Genomic DNA, 18,038 nt, shown 5'->3' on the forward strand with positions numbered 1-18,038 from the left:
GACCCATTCGAATTGTTAAAGGCTCATATAAGTACAAGTGAGGCTTCATTTGTTCTCATGATCACTTGGGATTTTCATTAGCTCTTCTTGAGAATTTCGACTTGCAATTTGTGGAGTGATTTGGATGGAATAAATGCATTTTGACATTTGGAAATCTTCACTATCTTTTCTTGGAGCTTCTTGTTGCAATGTTGTGGATGGATATATTCTTCATTGTCTTGTAAGTGCCTTTTAAATTCTATATTTATGAAATAATGATTGTCTAATGTATGGAATTTATTTCTTATGGTTATTATTGTGCCCTAATTCATGGGAAATTGTTTTAGGCCTTGATACTATTGGAAAATTTTGCATGTGTTACTCATAAAGATAATGAATGAATGAATGTTCTTAGGGGATTATTTGCATCCTTGAAAATCCATAATATTTTCCATCGAAGTATAAATGCCTAAAGTTGTCGTGTAGTTGCATCCCTAGATAGTGAAGTTGTTGCTTTAGGCCTCCTTGAAGAGCGAAGGTGACAAAGTCGGGATTATTTTGACTCCAATCCTCCCAATAGCTAGGCACTGATCTTAAATCCTAGTGTGATCACCCTAAAACCCTTTTCTTGCCTTTATCCTCTTTCTGCCTTAACCCTAGAACACTGACTAGGTACTTGTGCGAATTTCATTAGAGACATCTCTTTGGGGTGAAAATTGGCAAGCAAATGCACTAGTGAATCTCCTATAAGCCCTTAAAATTCGAGGCCAATTGTTAAAATTGGCAACTAGGGCCAAATTCCATGTGGATCACCTTATTTATGGCTTCTGATATTTTTCCTAGATTCCTCTCATCGAGAGGTGTAGGATTGATCTAAAGATCATCCGATTCTGATAAGTATTTATGGAGACATAATTTATTTTGATTATGGACAAATTGTCAAGGTCGGCCAACAAACTTATGTAGGCTCAGAAGCCCAACAGTCGTGTATTCAACCTCAACGTTTGCATATAAATACAAGGAGCATTCTCCTCATTTGGACAATTCAATTCACTCATCTTCTCTCTCTCTCTTACGCATAAAAGGAGCCTCTCTCTCTCTCTCACACGTGTGGCTGAAAGGAAGACGTCCTAGGGCAAGGAAGACGCAGAAAGAAGGACACTAGGGCAGCAGGTCATCTCTTTGACCAGTGTTGACCAAGCGTTGACCTTCCAGAAGTGTGGATTGGGTGTGGTTGCCTCTCCTAGGCAGGCCACAATTTTTGGCATGAAAATCGAGGTGATCTGACCTCTGGTTTGACCGGTGTTGACTGCCCTAGTTTAGGGCTGCAAGTTGACTTCAGAAATCTGCAAATTGATTGAACTTTTGGTGCTGTTCAAGGGCTGTTTCTTCAGGCTGTTGGAGGATAAGTTGATCGGAAATTGACCAAGTATTTTAGAGGTCAATTTCAGCTAATTTGACCAAGTTTGACTTTGCTGATCTAGGGTTTGCTGCTGCTGATATAAAATTACAGAATTCAAATTTTGTACTATTTCTCTCCGCTGAACTCTTGAAGATTTGATCAAAGGGTTTCCCTGCATTAGTGTTTGTCCTTGGCTAGCCGCCACATCTTGTGTCTCTTGTCTTGGCTTGTTTTCTGTTGATCATTTAATGTTCTATCTGCTCTTTACGTAATGTATATGTGATTGCTAATCTGTGGCTAATAAGAAGAAAAATAAATAAACTACTCTAAGCATAGAACATACCATAATTTAACACCAATCCCTTGGTTGGATTGGGAGATATACCAAGCCCTAGCTATAAGATCAAATTCCTCTAGGCTCCTTCTTGGGTAGTGGCTTTTCAAGGGTCATTCACACTTCAAAAAGCAAAGGAATTTCATCTCTCATTGACCCTTCCTATCATCCTTGCTTGATCTAGTTATTTTGTCAACAATCATCCCAAACCTTATGTCTAGTTTGGATCTTTCCAAGGCTCCTTTGTGGTTCCGTATCTTCATTTCTCTTTATCTCATAAGGACATTTGAGGAACCTTGTTCTTTAAAGAGTCTTTGGTCTAGGATATCCTTCATAAGGGAATATCTCCAATCCCTGGGTCTAAGCCTCCCTTGAGCCTTTCACCTTGCTTCTAAAGCAAGCAGACCTAATTATTTGAGTCTCTCTTGTGAATGGGCCCTAGAAATCACTACCTATTCTTTCATTGATTCACCATTCCTAGTGATTTCCTTATACCGGGACTCATCCCATCAGTGAAAGTACGTAAAGAGTAGGGGACATCAACTAAGGTGACAATGGGTCCTTGTCCAATTGTTGCCACTTGATGTAGTAGTAGTCCCTTCAAAACCCCTGTTAGGACCCCTACTAAATTGAGCGGTAACAAGGCGAAGACCCCTCCTTCTTAGGCATAATACAAATGCCCTAGTGGTCCATAGGAAGCCCTCTCTCTCCAACTTATTTAAACCACAAAAAGGACCTAATAGGCTACTCCAACTTTTTGGATGAGGATTTGTTGGGGAGCAAACAAGTGACAGTATATGATAGAAGCTTGTAGAATCATCAAGACCATGGTCGACTTACTTGCCAAAGGAATATTTTGAATTGCTAGGTGTGTAGCTTCAATGGGCTCGAATTCTAGGTCGTTGCCGAAGGGTTAGTAGCAAAAGGGTGTTGGAAACACTGAGAGGTGTGGGGGAGGGGCGGGGGAGTTAATATTTCATAAATTTCAACTAGTTAAGTAACAAGCCAATTAACCAATAACATCACATCAAATGAACACAACATTATATATATATATATATAGGTGTGTAGCTTCAATGGGGGCGAATCCAAGGTCATTGCTAAGGGTCAGTAGCAAAAGGGTGTTTGGAAATACTGAGGGGTGGGGGATATATATATATATATATATATATATATATATATATAGGTGTGTAGCTTCAATGGGGGCGAATCCAAGGTCATTGCTAAAGGGTCAGTAGCAAAAGGGTGTTTGGAAATACTAAGGGGTGGGGGGGAGTGAGTCAATATTTCGTAAACTTCAACAATTTAAGTATCAAGACAATTAACCAATAACATCATCAAATGAACAGAAGATATATATATATATATATATATATATATAATCTTGTGTTCATTTGATATATATATATATATATATAAAATCTTGTGATCATTTGATTATGTTATTGGTTAATATATATATATATATATATATATTTTATTTTATTTTTTTATTTTCATTTTTTTATATTACAAGGAAAGTTATAACTTCTGGTTTACTAGCTACAACTGGAAGGGCTAGAACCGCTATATTTACCAGCTCCCACTAGAAGGAGATGACAACCTCCTGAAGGAAGCTACAACTTCCTTCCCTAGCACCACCCTGCCACCCTATAGGATAAGAGATAAAATAAAACTTCTTGGGTTCCCGTACCAGGGACAATGACCCAACTACAACATCCAATTTTATAAAGGCAACTTCATACCTTAGATCATCAATACCCTTACTTGTCCTCAACAATTTGCTCCAATACTTCAGAATAGGCACCAAAGGTCGTCTCCAAGTCTGCTTCAACAAATGTCTTCAAAATCTGCTCCAAGTCTGCCTCAGGTCTGCTTCCAAAAATCTCATAAACAATCATCTACATGCCTGAGATCTATGCCAATATAGGGTCAATTTTGCTCCTCAAAAACAAGTTTGGGTTCTGTTCAAAGTTGGCTGAGTTTAGTCACAAGTGGGGCCCGAGTTCCACAGGCTACAGACCTGTATTTTCACAGGTTCGAGTTCTGTTCTACAAGCCTGAAATTAAACTCACTTCAGGACCGAAGTATTCCTTGCCTCAAGGTCGAAGTCTACTTACCTTAGCGCCAAATTTGCACATGTCCAAAATGTCACAGAAGGGGGGCTGAACTCTGTCCACAGACCTGAATTTCTTCTACGGAAGGCCGAGATTTGTACAGGTAAAGGAAGCCAAATTTGATCCAAGAAGAGTCCGAATTCTGCTCCACAAGATGCAACAAAAGAGGCTGAAAAGATAGCTTCCAAAACGTACCAAAACCTGATTGGAAAACCCACCAATAACCTTTACCCAAGATCAGAGATAAAAGATCAAGAAAATCTGCCTTGAAATTGCCTCTAGGTTCATGAGGTATAATTCTTCTTCTGTTTTTCTTGAACGAGTTGGGTGATAGAATGGAGTGGAAGAGCCTCTTATTTTTATTGAACAAGTCAACCAAAGCAGGGCCAACTTCTCCTTTTGAAAAGCCACGACTTTTTTCTAGAGCCGACTTGAGAAATTTGCTATTTAGGCTGACCTGAACAATGAGGATGAGGCACAATAAAAATTATCTTTTGTCTTTCTAAATGTCTTTGATCAAGGCTGACTAGGATATATGAATTTAGGACAAATTGAATTTCAATTTGACCTTCTTCTAGGGCAGAAATAAAATATTAAATCTATGAATATAATGGGGCAAGAGCTAGTGCTAAACCTATCCATTTGGGGCATCAAACTTCAAATGTCAATATCTCTCCAACCACGAGGATTCAAAAGGCATGCCACCTATGAAACGAAATGGTGTAACAAGGGCTACCAATCTAGAGGGTTCTTGTACCCAAATTCACTTGATTTGTGCACGCAAATCATCAAAACGAATGCTGGCCCTTTCACCCTTTGACATCAATGACAAATTCTTCCAACAAAGGGATCTTGAGGTAGCATACAATCATTCTTGGTCAAATATAATTCCACAGAGGGGGGCCTTCAAACTAGAGGATCATCAACCTCAACAAGCCAAGAATTGGTGTTCTGCTACCTAATAATTACTCAAGAAGCAGTTGAAAAGAGATCCAATCAATCTCTATTAACCTCAACTATCTTTTTGATTTCTCCTATTTCCTTTTGAATTCATTTCATCTTGGCTTTGTCTGCTTGGAAGGCATCAATATCACCTTGCATCTCGGCTTTTAGTTCATCGGATACTCATTTGCAAGGTTTTATATTCCTTGTCGCATGCTCTAAATGTTGTTTCAACTTTCAATCAATGGATAACCACCCCACCAATTTCTTTTTGACAATGGTTGCATGCCATTTTACCCCCAACCAATTGGCAATGTTCCTATGCCAAATCCCTCTTTTCTTTAGGAGTAATGACAATAGCTTCTACGAACAAAAACAAATCTGCAAATAAAAGCCTAAGATTTCTTAATTTCTAGGAAAAAAGTCAATGTTATTTTAAATAAAATTAGGATTATAGGAATAGTTTAAACTGTTACATATCTTCATAAGCACTCAAAATAGACGACCCAAATATGAACTTTGAATCAGCAAAACAATATTTGAAAATAGTGGAAGAGCAGCTCCAAAACAACAAAAAAAATCCAGCTTCAAAACAGCCCAAGAATTTCTTCAAGTCAGCCATAGAATCTCTCTGATTTGATACTTCATTTCAGCCCAAAACAGCCATTCCTAACGAGCAAGAACAATGATGCTGAATGATGATGAATACTTGCTAAAAAATTCACAGCCATTCCTAATGAGCAAGAACAATGATGCTGAATGATGATGAATAGTTGCTCAAAAATTCAGAAGTGTAAAAATTCCAAATTAATCAAAGGGTCGGTGTGAGACACAGACAAATGACAGGGTTGGGGGAGATGGAGGGAGGGACTCATTAAATAGAGAAGTGGGGTGGGGGGTTATAATTAGGTTTAGGGTTTAGTTTTTATTTATTTTTATTATTTTTTTTCCTTTTCTAATGTTATTTTAGTAGGCTCAATTGTGCCTATATGGTGCTGTATGGATTGGCCAGTTCAGACCAGAACTGTATGGATGGAACTGGCAATTTCTGGTTGGAACCACCGGCTCCAGCCAGGGAACTCAGGGAATCATTATAACCAGCTGGTTTGGCTCTAGGTTAAGATAATTTAATTAATGTCCAACAAAAAACCACAAAAGTAGTTCAATTAACCAGCTGGTTTGGCTCTAGGTTAAGATAATTTAATTAATGTCCAACAAATAACCACAAAAGTAGTTCAATTGGATTAAACGGTACACCACTGTGAGTACAATGTGGGATTTCGAAAGCAACTCCTATGTCAACACTGAAAGCAAAAGAAAGTGAAAAAGGGTGCAGCATACTTAAGAGTCTAGCTAAGTGAAATTAAAATCTCAAACACCTTATATTGCTCGCAATCTTTCTAAATGTTTAAGAAATAAATCCTAGGATTTACATAAAATTGCAACAACCAGACAATCCTGGAAAACCTTGTGTTGAGATTGTAACTGCCTCTATACTATAACCTGGGTGAATGAAAGATATGTCAAAGAAGTGTTTATGGTTATAAAAAATTGCTATGGTTATGGATGTCTGATATCCCTTAGGAGGAAGATGGTAATGTTGAGTGTAGGCTGGAAACAGTTCTGAGTAAAACCTGTAGAAGGAGAAGACGTAGATAAGTCTGAAATATGAGTAACAACTGCTCTCTTGTGCAATGGTCTATAAATAGAAGACAAGCCATGAACAGTAGAGCCAAGATCCTATTTACCATTTGTAATTTGTTAAAGGTCTTTTGTAATTGTTGTTTCTTTCCTAATGCCATGTACTGATAGTCTGATAGTGCTGAGTATTCATTCAATTTTATCATTAAAACATTTTGCAGACTTGGTAGAGATTGGAATCTGTTAGAATGCAAAGTATTTACATTTTTACCTTTTAATAAACATTGAATGCAAAGTATTTACATTTTTACCTTTTAATAAACATTCTTGGATTTTGGAGAAGATACTGCAGGGTCATATTTGCACCCCACTCAGCCGGAAAATTCAAAACTTTGATTGTTCTCTATTCTTTGTATTCTGTTTTCCCTTTGTAGATAGTAGATCTTGCCTTTACAGTCGTTGTAGAAGTGACTGGCAATGGGGCATCAATTTTAAAAATCCAATGCATACAAAGGAAAACATATCGATATGTTCACATGGATACTCATTTGTTCAAAAGGTGATGAAATTAATATTTAGGGAGGCTCAACCATTTTATATATATATATATATATATAGACCATCGCTAAGATTTTCTTAGACAATCATACAATTCTTACAATCTTAGTATCATTTACGTATGCAGGCTATGGTGGATGTTGCTAGAGAAGTTGGAGCAGATGCAGTTTCACATGGGTGCACAGGAAAAGGCAATGATCAGGTATGAGTTTGGTGAGCTTTGTTTCTTTAATGAATTCATATTACTATGTCAGTCATTCTTCCTTCTATGGCAGGTTAGATTTGAATTGACTTTCTTTGCACTGAATCCAAAACTCAATGTTGTCGCACCATGGCGTGAGTGGGATATAAAAGGACGAGAAGATGCCATTGAGTATGCAAAGAAACATAATGTTCCTGTTCCGGTTACTAAGAAATCAATTTACAGCAGAGACCGCAATCTATGGCATCTTAGCCATGAGGTAATTTCAGTTCCATTCTAATAATTTCTGTTTGACGAACTTACAAATGACCATATCTACATTCAACCTGATTAATTAGTGTGTCTATTTATGTTCTTTATATTAACAAGCCAGACAATCCAATCTGAGGCTGCACTTGCATGATTCTTTAAACTTTTGCATTAGATGATTTTGGAATATAGGAAGTGCAGCTCGCTATTTGTTGGCTATTGAGCTATTAAACATCTCGTCAATGTTTCTATGCAGCATCAAAACATGTATGTTAAGAAGCTGTTATCCCTTCACTATAAAATAACATAGTCAACTTCCTTTTTAAGGTCTGATAGACTGACGTTGGTCTCAGTGGATGGTAAGGTCATCATTGTCATCATCAATAACATGACAGGGAATGGGATTTTCTGCATAAATATGAAGTGTTTTGTGTTACCTTAATTTCTGAGGGACTTTGGAATCTAGTGAAAGTAATGTAATGATCAGATATGGGGAAAACATGCTTTATTGAAGGCGAGGGCATCTCCTACTGATTGCTTCTGGATTTGGTTAGACTTGTCAACTGTGAGATGCATTAATGAATTTGAAAACTACAAAGATATGAGAACTTCTAGTGTTGATGCAGTTGACATGACAATTAGTAATCTGGATTCAGGATCAATGTAGGAATATGAAAAGATTAGGAAACTATAACCAGAGAGGAAGGGGAAAAAAATGTTCTATTTTAAATATGTAGAGTTGCTCGTGATATCTGTAAGGCTTCATTTACATATTTCCTCAATGTTGAAATTGTAGCTGGGGGGGTACTGCCAGAACCCTTGGGGTAGTAAGGTGTGTGGAGAAAACCCACAAAAAATAGGTTTTGTGGGCAATGTACCTAAGCAGTGGGCTTTAGACCCAATGTTGTGGGCTAAAGACCCAAAGGAAAATTATTCTTTATTCTAATTATTGAAAGAGGACACCTTGAATGGAGATAAGGGATCTTAAGTTGATAATTGGAGATGTATAAATATAGGAGACCTAGTGAGGTCTCAACACAATCATAGCAATTGATCTTTAGAAGCATATTGAATCTAGAAAGAAGATGTGAACCTAGAAGGTAGGTGCAATTTGAGTTTGTTGCTAACTCAGAGATTGGAAGTCTGTTATAGTGGCAAAACAAACCACCTAAACTACTACATAGTTTAAGAGTTGTTTCATCAGTGACAGTGATGATGTACTCCAGCTACAAACAATTAAGCAAAACCTAGTGCCAAATCAACGAAAGCTAGGATGGTTGCCAGTGATAGTGTTGATCAACCTTACGCAGATGATCAAGTGGTGGTGATAAATTGTAGCAGCTACATACATTGATCTGTGAGGTGGACAGCACCCACTAAAAACATAGTGAGGATCTAGTCCCGGTATTTTGATTTGTATCTACTCAGTGAGGCTCAACCAACCAAAGGAGAAGAATTGAAGAGAAGTGGAGGCCCAAGCCACACTTGATGTGAATATAGTGTTTGTTCCTATTCACTTCATGTTGTAAAGGTCTTACCTCATGTTGTAAAGGTCGGTAAGGCTCAGTTCGACAAATCTCATTATGAACAGTATATGTTTGTTCACAGTTTTGGAGATTGGATAGTTTGTTTATCCCTATCCAGATTTATTGAAAGGTCTTAGATAATGTGTTTTTTCTTCTCTTTTCTCTGAGGAGTAATGAGGTCATTCCCAATACAGATGTAATGTATCGCACTTCTATTTATCCTATCCTTCTTAGTATACCCAGAATACTTTGTCCGTTTGATTAATAGCTCCTATTAATGTTGGAGGTCCTATTAATGTATTATATTATAGTAGTTTATATTATAGGATTAACCCGTGCTATGTGAGTGGAGATAAAGATATGTTTTTCATTAATGAAATGGATGGGATTAATTATGTCAACAATGAAACTAATTAAGAGGTAATTGGTTGATAACTCATTGGTGGTATGGCCATAGGTTAGGTAACTATAATTTGGGTGGTTACTATTTGTGAATCCTTTGAAGATTGTGAGTTGTAGGGGATTGCATAACATGAGGAGGTCCAATTCCTAAAGGTAAGCTCAAATACCTTTAAGTAATAGAAAGAATACCTAAATATAATAGTGTAAGAATACTCTACTTCTGATCTTTCCTTATTAATGGACTCTTAAGAATATAAGCTTAACGATTTCTTACGCTCACTTCGTTCAGGTAAGTATCCTTGATTCCTAAAGATAGCCTCATTTCTACTTCCTAAGGCTTCTAAGCTCATATTACATGCCTTTGCTTGATTGATCACCCTCTTGGTATATATTTGATTAGATGCTTGCTACTTCATATGATTTATCTTAGCATCATGTGTTGCTCTTGGTATACTTGCTCTACTTTGCACATTTGTGTGGAGATTTAGCCCTTGTATTGATGATGAGGCATTGCTTTGGAGCATCATAGTTGTTTCTATGGATTGGTAGTTACATGGAATATTTGTAGCCAAGCTTACTTGACAAATATAGGGGTGTTTTTATGGATGCACACACTTTCCTCGACAATTTCCTTGTGGCATGTCTGGACACCGCCAACGCTAGGTGTGCGGTGTCTAGAGGAGAGTTTTTGCTTGCACACTCAATGGTTTGTGCCCCTAGAGCATATCATTATTTTCAGTTCTTTATATGGAGGTACTTTGGTTCACGATGTGTATTGTCTTCGTTATTTTATAATCTATCCTGGTACTTGGTTGTCATGTTTTTTATCCCTATAGCACATCACCATGGTGGGATTATTTTTGATTATATAATGCGCATTGCCTTCTTGGTTAGCATCATCGTATCTTGCGTAGAGCCTTTCTTCTAGCACATGTGGTGTTTGAGGGTCTTGCTTAGCATTGCTCATACATTTTCTTTACCCTTAGCACATTTATGGAGAGGGATACCCATTAACTAAGGGTTTCCCTAAGTATTATAAGTTCATTATTACCATTGGAAATGGTGATTTCATTTTTGGCATATTCACTAGGGTTCATGCTTATTATAATGGAGTACTTCTCTTTTGGCACATCTTTTTATGGTTATATAGCATATATCTCCTGATGGTGTGAATGCCTTTGGGTTTTGGTGGCGAGGTTGCATCCTTTGGTTGGCTGTTTTAGGGAGTAGAGCGCTCTCCTTATTGGGCATCTTTTGCACATCTTAGAAGGCATGGATACCTCTGGCACAATTTTCTAGGCCGCTCCATTTGTGCATCCATGGCTTTAGAAATCAATGGATGGTTTTGGGTTATGGTTTATCCTTACAACTCATGGTTTTGGATATATTATTTTGATTTTGGTAAGGATGTACCATCTTGCATGCCTTCCTAGGATAAGTTGAGGAGTTATGGTGTTAGTTTATGGACCTCTAACCACTTTGGCACACTTATCAAGGGCATACTCTATTTAGGGTCTCTTTTCTTATTTATTTAAGGGAGGTTACAACAACTCTTAAAGGGTGCATTTCTCCCTTTGATTCTTTTATACCATTTGGTAGTTGTGACAAATTGTTGACTTGTCCACTCTCCTAGTGGCATGCCCCCTTTGTGGACCTATTGCACATGTTTCTATGGATATGGAAAATATGAACCCATCCCACGGATAACAGAATGGCCACAAAATAGAATAGACAATTATTTACGAAGCTTCAAACGTCGAAAATCATTTCCATCATGCTATCCTACATCTATTGATGTGAAGATATTGGATGGTAATCAAATCTTCCTTCTAAAACACCATATCTTTGGATAGTTGAAGAATTTGCAGCGAGATATGAGGGAGGGTTTCCATAGGAGTGAGCTAGTGTTCTTGCCGATTTTGAGCTAGTCTTATTTAGGGTTTCAGAGGGTGGAGGACATGGTAGCGGAGGTGGAAATGGAATAGGATAACTTGGATTACTCAACTGATCCTTTTGGAGGGTTTGTCAATTAGACGAATCCACTTCCATGCACATTTGGTTTTTCCGAGGGTGTAGGAAGGTGGTTCCTGTGGGGGCACATCAGTTGGAGGAGGAAACGATAAACATCCTTAGTGAGCTGGCGCAAAGGCTATCCAATTCTGATACCAGGGTGGATTCCACGCTGGAGGTGAGGGCATAGGACCATGGCATTGTTTACCTTGAAGGCATTAATGCTACCTCAGTCATACCACCTGCGGCATACGATGGAGAGGATATTGTGAATCCTAGCTTATCATTCCACTGGACTAAAGAGACCAGAACATTTACTTCCCATAAAAAAGGTATTGTTCTCTTTTGATGACCCGAATTTGGCTTTCGGTGGGGAGTTTTCTTTGCTGTTTTGCAATTTTTTTGGATTGTTTGCAGCGAAACCAGAGTAAGGCTTTATAGGGAAATCTCTGGGTATTTCCCTCATGAGCGGCTCCACTATAGTTGAAGCAGGGAGCCGAGGGCACCCTTCTCTGGAAGGAGAAAGGATACTCAAGAAATGGAAGTGTATCACAAAAATGAAGTAATCATAACCTTAGGGGAAAGAACGGAGCTCAATGATGCAATGGAATTGGAAGAACGAGTGGTAGTTGATCGTTTATTGGAAGAAATATGAATGGGGATAGTCTCAAGGAGTGGACCAAGGTGAATGTTTATTAGTGAATCTAGGGCAAAGTAGTGTTGTGTTGATTCTCCGAGACTTGATAACAATTTGTGAAGTCTTTTTACTTTTTCTTAGGTTATACTTCTTCTTGTTCTTATTAGTGCATATGTGTGTGCTTCATCAAACTGCGACCAAAACAAAATAACAAGAACACAAAATTTGGCTTTCTGCCAGGGACAAACCCTCTCCACTCTTGAGAGGGAAACCCTTCGTAAGTTTTCTTTTATTGAAGCTTCTTATTTGAACAACTGCCAAACCCTAGACCCTTGACTAAGATTTCCTCCAAGCATGAGTCAAATCCTTCCTCTTTCTGCACTGTCACTTTTGGCACATCTTTCGACACTTTGTCTTCCAGCACTTTGTCCTCTAGGTTAGGAAACCCTAGAATATTAGGGCTCCTCTTCTTTGCTATAAGGAGGACCTTCTTTGCTGACCTTGGGATACCTTGTAGACCTAACTACACATCCGAATTAGGCTTCTTATGCTGCTGCCCTAAATTGTTGTCAAGCCCTTCCTGCTCCTCGCATGTGTGACTGTTTCTAGCCCTAGAAACAATCCTCTTCTTCCTCAATTATGTCTCTTCTTCCTTCGCTTGTGAGGATGCCTTCAACGCTGGAGTAGGAGACCTTTATTAGCCTAGTTTCTAGCCCAAACCATAAATGATATGTCACTGCACTTTTGCTACTGATCTGGCCGTAGTCTGTCCCTTACTCCTTCGCACGTGTGGCTGCAGAAACCCTAGAAAGCAACCCCTTAACTTCGCTGTTCTTCCTTCTTGTAATGCTATCCTTGTAGCACCTTTTCTCACCTTTTCTTCATCCTTTAAGCCTTCTTCTTCCTTTCGGATTTCAGAGATGTGAGTCTATGTCCAAATGAGGAGAGGACAACCTCTATTTATAGAGGTCTATCCCTCCTCCTTGAAGCCGACATGACTGTCCCTAAAGCCGACTTGTAGTTGCATTATATTTCAACATTTGTTCATCGTTTTTGCTGCTTGTAGACTTTGTTGGTGCTAGGAGAGGATTTAACCATGCTTGGAGTTATTTCCTTGACCTTGTAGGGTGACTTACATGATGTAACATGCCCTCAAAGGGTCTTTTCATAATTACATTTTGTCTTTGAATCTCTGGAAGCACTTCAAATTGTGCTTAACCTATTTTCAATGAGCAAGAAACTCGTTGAAAAATAATACAAAAATCATTTCCCTTTTCTTGAATAAGTACAAATACCAAAATTACATTTATGAAGACCGAACCTAGTTACATTTTCTCCAACAATGTTGAACCTGTGGTTGAATAGCCTCCCCGCATTAGGACTTTGGAAAAAGGATGGTTAGTTTGGGTGTTCAAATAGGTGGCTGAGGTAAACAATATTCTGCATAGTAGATAGAAGTGGGGGTATAAAAATTGATTCTTTTCAAAATGACATGTGGATTTCGATGCCGAAACTGCTTGAGTTGATATCCTGCCAATTTTGGTTCACATCTCGAGTCTTCCTCTTGTTTTATGTTCTGAGGATGTGTTCGAAGAAATTGGGAATGCTCTTGAAGCTAGGTTTTTTCCAAATTTACTTGAGCGCCTAGTGAAAGCACTGATCTGTTGATGTGTTTCCATTTGCTCAGGCTCCTCAGCGATCATGCTCTCCAAACACTTGTTCAACGTATATTTGACCTCACAAGTTTGATCTTCTCCTAATTGAACTCTATAATGATAGTTTGGGTTTAGGCAATACCTAGCTGCATGTATTGGACGATGGAGTTGATTGTTCCATCTATTGTCAATGATCTCCAAAACTAGCCCATATTTACCTACCTTATCTTTGTAGGCTTCTCATATCTTCTCCTTTGCCTAATCCATAGCTTGATAGATGTAGCCCATGGCCAATTTTCAATGTTGCGAACATCAAACTCAGGATAAAATTGACAAAGGTCCAGAAAGCCAAAAAATCGGGAAAATATCGGTAAAAATTGGCAAACATCAGCAAAATCAAGGTACCATCAAAATATCGGTAAAAATCGGCAAACATTGGGTAGGCCAAAAAAATCGTGATTTTGAGATGAAATCAGGATGTTATCGAGATGTTCACAACACTGCCAATTTTCCCCATCCACCAAATGCAACACCTCAACTAGGGGTTCATCAAATTTCACAACCTCTGATGTTTTTTACCAAAATGTGTTGTCAAAAACTTTGTTTTTGGCATCTTTTCCATCTTGTTTGCAAGTCCACTGAGATGAATTCCTTTGATCATAGGAAAGTATTTTTTACAAGTTTTGTTGTTGGGAATTGGGAGATTGCAACATGGGGAAGTGAGTTGTGAATCTCGAAATGGTAGGCCTAACAAGACCCTTGCCTCCAGTGTTTTCCCTCGTTAGGCTCAATACCCATGTGTGGTTGTAAATGTATTTTGCGATACACTTGGCATGCTCTATAATGTTTTTTACCACTCCACTTTGGTTATGTCCTCAAGCGTGAGGTCTATGCAATGTGTAGCACATGGGGTCCAAAAAATGGTCCTATATTTTGACTCTAGCATCTTTCCAGCAAGAACATAGTTTGAGGCATTATTTGTGATGACTTGCACAACATTTTGCTCTCCATTGCCCTAACCATCTCATCCAAAAGGTCAAATAGATGGTTTTCATCTTTCACCATATCAAATGCATAAACTGATTTCAAAAACATGGTTCCTTGAGTGTAACAGAGAAGCAAATTTATGATAGTGTGGCTCTTTCCATTAGTCCATCCATTTGACATGATGGAACAACCTATTTCGGTCCATGACTTTTCATATTCACACGAATATTCTTTAATGCAAGAAACGTCTTTTTGGAAAAGAGATCCCCTCAAGTCATGCTTACTAGAGCTTTTGAAGACCTTTCCTACAGATATATCAAAGTCCCAAATAGCTTGGGAATAAGGTGAGTGGGTAGCATTAAAGGGAATCTGCATCATACCACCATCTGGTAATGTATTGAAAAGCAACTTCATTGCATTGCTTTTTCCAATGGGCATCCAAAGTGGGTTGAGATAGACTCTATGTTGCACGAAATGTTTAGGAACCCGATGTCTCGAGCCATACCCGTACTCAAAACTCGGTCGAAACGGGAGGACCATGTAATCATCTTTGAGAGTCAATATAGACTTGGTTTTCCTTCTAAATTTATCGTTTATGGGTCTTATTCCTTTTTTTCTTGCAAGATAATGTGTTATTCACTTATTTATAAATTTCATATATACATACATACATACATAACCGTCGCAGAAACTCCTAAACGTTCCAATGTTTCATGCAACTTAGGTTAGACTTGATTGGGACGTAGTGGCAGTAGCAAAGGCAGAGGTGGAGGAAAGTGTGAAATAACTCTTAGTGTTCATCCTCTTTTCACTTTTAGCTTGATAGTCTTGATTGTGAGATCCAAGAGGCGGAGGAACATAATGAAAGGGGGCATGGACATTGGTGGAAGGGATAAAGGAGTCTTGAAGGTCAATATCCTCACACCCTCTTGCTCTCATAGCTTCTACAAGTCCCTTTGAAATTTTTCTGGTGACCCAGAAGGTGTTATGAACCCAATTGATTATTTCTATTACTTATACATAACACATTTCAATATTCAGTTGAAAGCAATAATTAGAAACATGAACAACACCATTCACCAAATTAAAATTACAATAGAAAATGTGAGAAACCAATTGTTGGAAATACTGAGAGGGAGGTGAATCAACATTTCACTTCAATTAGTTAATTTTAAACTTCAGAGTGTTAATTATCATTAGCATCAAATTAAAACATAAATCAACATCACATCACATGAACAATACATAAGAAATTTTTAGGTGGAAAACCTTCTGGGAGAAAAACCACTGAATACTTTTAATATATGTTTTGCAAAATTACATCAATAAAAAGCACCAACTTCCTGTCGAGATTTGTAGCGAGTTACTCCAAACCCTAGGCTAGTGGGTTTTTGGAGGAATGGGCACACAAATATGTTTGTGGGCTTCGAACACAAGCTTGTGGGCTTTGCACCCAAGCATGTGGGTGTGAATTTGATGAGGATTGATGATTTGGCACATGTAGATCGAAGGGCTTCCTTAAAGGAGCAAGGAGCAATTCGAAGCACGTGAAAAGGATGTGTTGAAGTGAAGAAATTAATTTTTATATGTGGTTGTAGGTTAATTTGTCAACGAGAGGAGGTCATCTTGGGCTAGTTTAGCCCTCTTGACAATTCGTTGAAGCCACATGAAGAGTGTATAAATAAAGGAGAGTTTGGAGGTCATTTACACACATCCAAGTGCATCAAACCATCAAGAATACCTCGGTGATTTGAAGAAGTGACTAAGGCAGCGAATTAGGAAGGTAAGGGATCGAGTTTGGAGAGGGTTTGTCTCTTTCTAGGGTGCGATTTCCTTGGCAGCTTGGCCACATGTCTGAGGCAACCCACAAGGAAGGTTTGAGGACGTGTCTTGGACATATTGGAGTGAGAGCTCACTGCAGACCCTAGTCGCTGGTTAGAGGTATGTTTTAAGGGTATGTTTTGTGCATTATAATGTGGGGAATCTCTATTACATGTGGCTGCATGAGTGTTGTAGCAAACAACACTATTTTGGAGGTGATTTGAGGGTTGCGAGGCCTTAAGGAGGGAGGTCACACTAGGCTGCAACCTCTAGAAGGAGCGACGTAGGTGTACAGGGGTCAAGAGGCTTCAAACAATGTTTTCTTGTGCAACTAGGAAGCCCTAGTTTGTTGTAGCAGTCCAAGTTATTTGAGATCAATGTTGCACGAAGCGGGAGCGAAGCGGAAGCGCGGAGCGCGGAAGCGTCATTTTCCAAAAATCTAGGAAGCGAAGCGTCCGCTATATATATATATATTTTTATATTTTTTTGCATTTATACTCAAAACAAACATCCCAAATACCAAATTAATTGTAGAAGACATGAAAACATGCATATTTTTGCATAAATCAAGATAGATATGGCATCCATGATTCCATTGTAGTTACTAGTATGTACAACAATCATCTATATTCTAGCTATTACAAACATACATCAAATTTTTAAGCATTACATGAATTTAGCAATTCAATTGTAAAATTAAATGGGAAAATTTTGATTTAAGCATTACATAATATCATCGAAACTCTGAAGTGCCTTGATCGAATTTCTATGTATGTGATGCAAAGTCCTTATCCTTGTAATATCATTGTTATGCGTCAAGATTTTGACAGTGAAACCTTCTCATCGAACCCTTATCATTGAGACTGTGTTAGGTACCAAGATCTTCTTATTGTGATGAAAACTTTCTCACTGTTGTGATACCAAATTTGTATCACTGTAGTTATACCAAAATCTATTGATGACTGTTCTTACTGTTGAGGCACCAAGACTGTGGTAGCACAAAACCTTTAATCTGCATTACCTTACTGTGGTACCCAAATTTTATTTCAGAGATAATTCGAGTTTCTGTGACTGCATCACTGCACTGAAGTGTGATCACTGTAATATCACCGAAGTGTGATCACTGTAATAGCATCGAAATCAAGGTAGCATCGAAACTGTGATAGGAATAACATTGAGTCACTGTAATACATAACAGAACTGTCTCCATTGCAATCTGCATTCATTGTGATACATAACAAAATTGAACCCAATCTTCAATGCAATCTTCTATGAGATCCGAGATAGTAATCTCAGTCATATCACCGAAACTGCTCTCTAAAATCCTTACCCGAATCCCAGGAAGCGCATTAAAATTTTGGAATCGCGCTTCGGAAAAAATGGAATCGCGCTTCCTAGGGCGCTTCCGGAACGCTTCCGTACGGGACGCGATTCCGGCCTAGGATCCGGGGGGGGGGGGGCGCTTCCTGCAACACTGTTTGAGATCCTTGTGAAGGTGCCCAAGGTTTCTTGAAGGTTAAGGAAGGGACAACAAGGTAGGAGAAAGATTGGGCAAGGAACAACATTTGTTTTGGAG

The 18,038-nt window shown here is 38.5% G+C and overlaps 1 protein-coding gene across 2 annotated transcripts in view; it reads left to right on the plus strand.

Moving 5' to 3' along the window:
• The window catches only part of LOC149187909 (arginosuccinate synthase family), a 311,302-nt gene that overhangs the window by 246,878 nt on the left and 46,386 nt on the right, over window positions 1-18,038 (plus strand). For both annotated transcript variants that reach the window (XM_089411491.1, XM_089411492.1), the window contains exons 7-8: window positions 7,101-7,175; window positions 7,249-7,434. In XM_089411491.1, the coding sequence (XP_089267617.1) occupies window positions 7,101-7,175; window positions 7,249-7,434 (261 nt within the window). The remainder of the gene's footprint in view (window positions 1-7,100; window positions 7,176-7,248; window positions 7,435-18,038) is intronic.

The sequence above is a fragment of the Pinus tabuliformis genome, chromosome 3_1, assembly GCF_031772625.1.
Source record: "Pinus tabuliformis cultivar Carrire ecotype Pingquan chromosome 3_1, CPIR1, whole genome shotgun sequence".
NCBI classification, from domain to species: Eukaryota; Viridiplantae; Streptophyta; class Pinopsida; order Pinales; family Pinaceae; genus Pinus; species Pinus tabuliformis.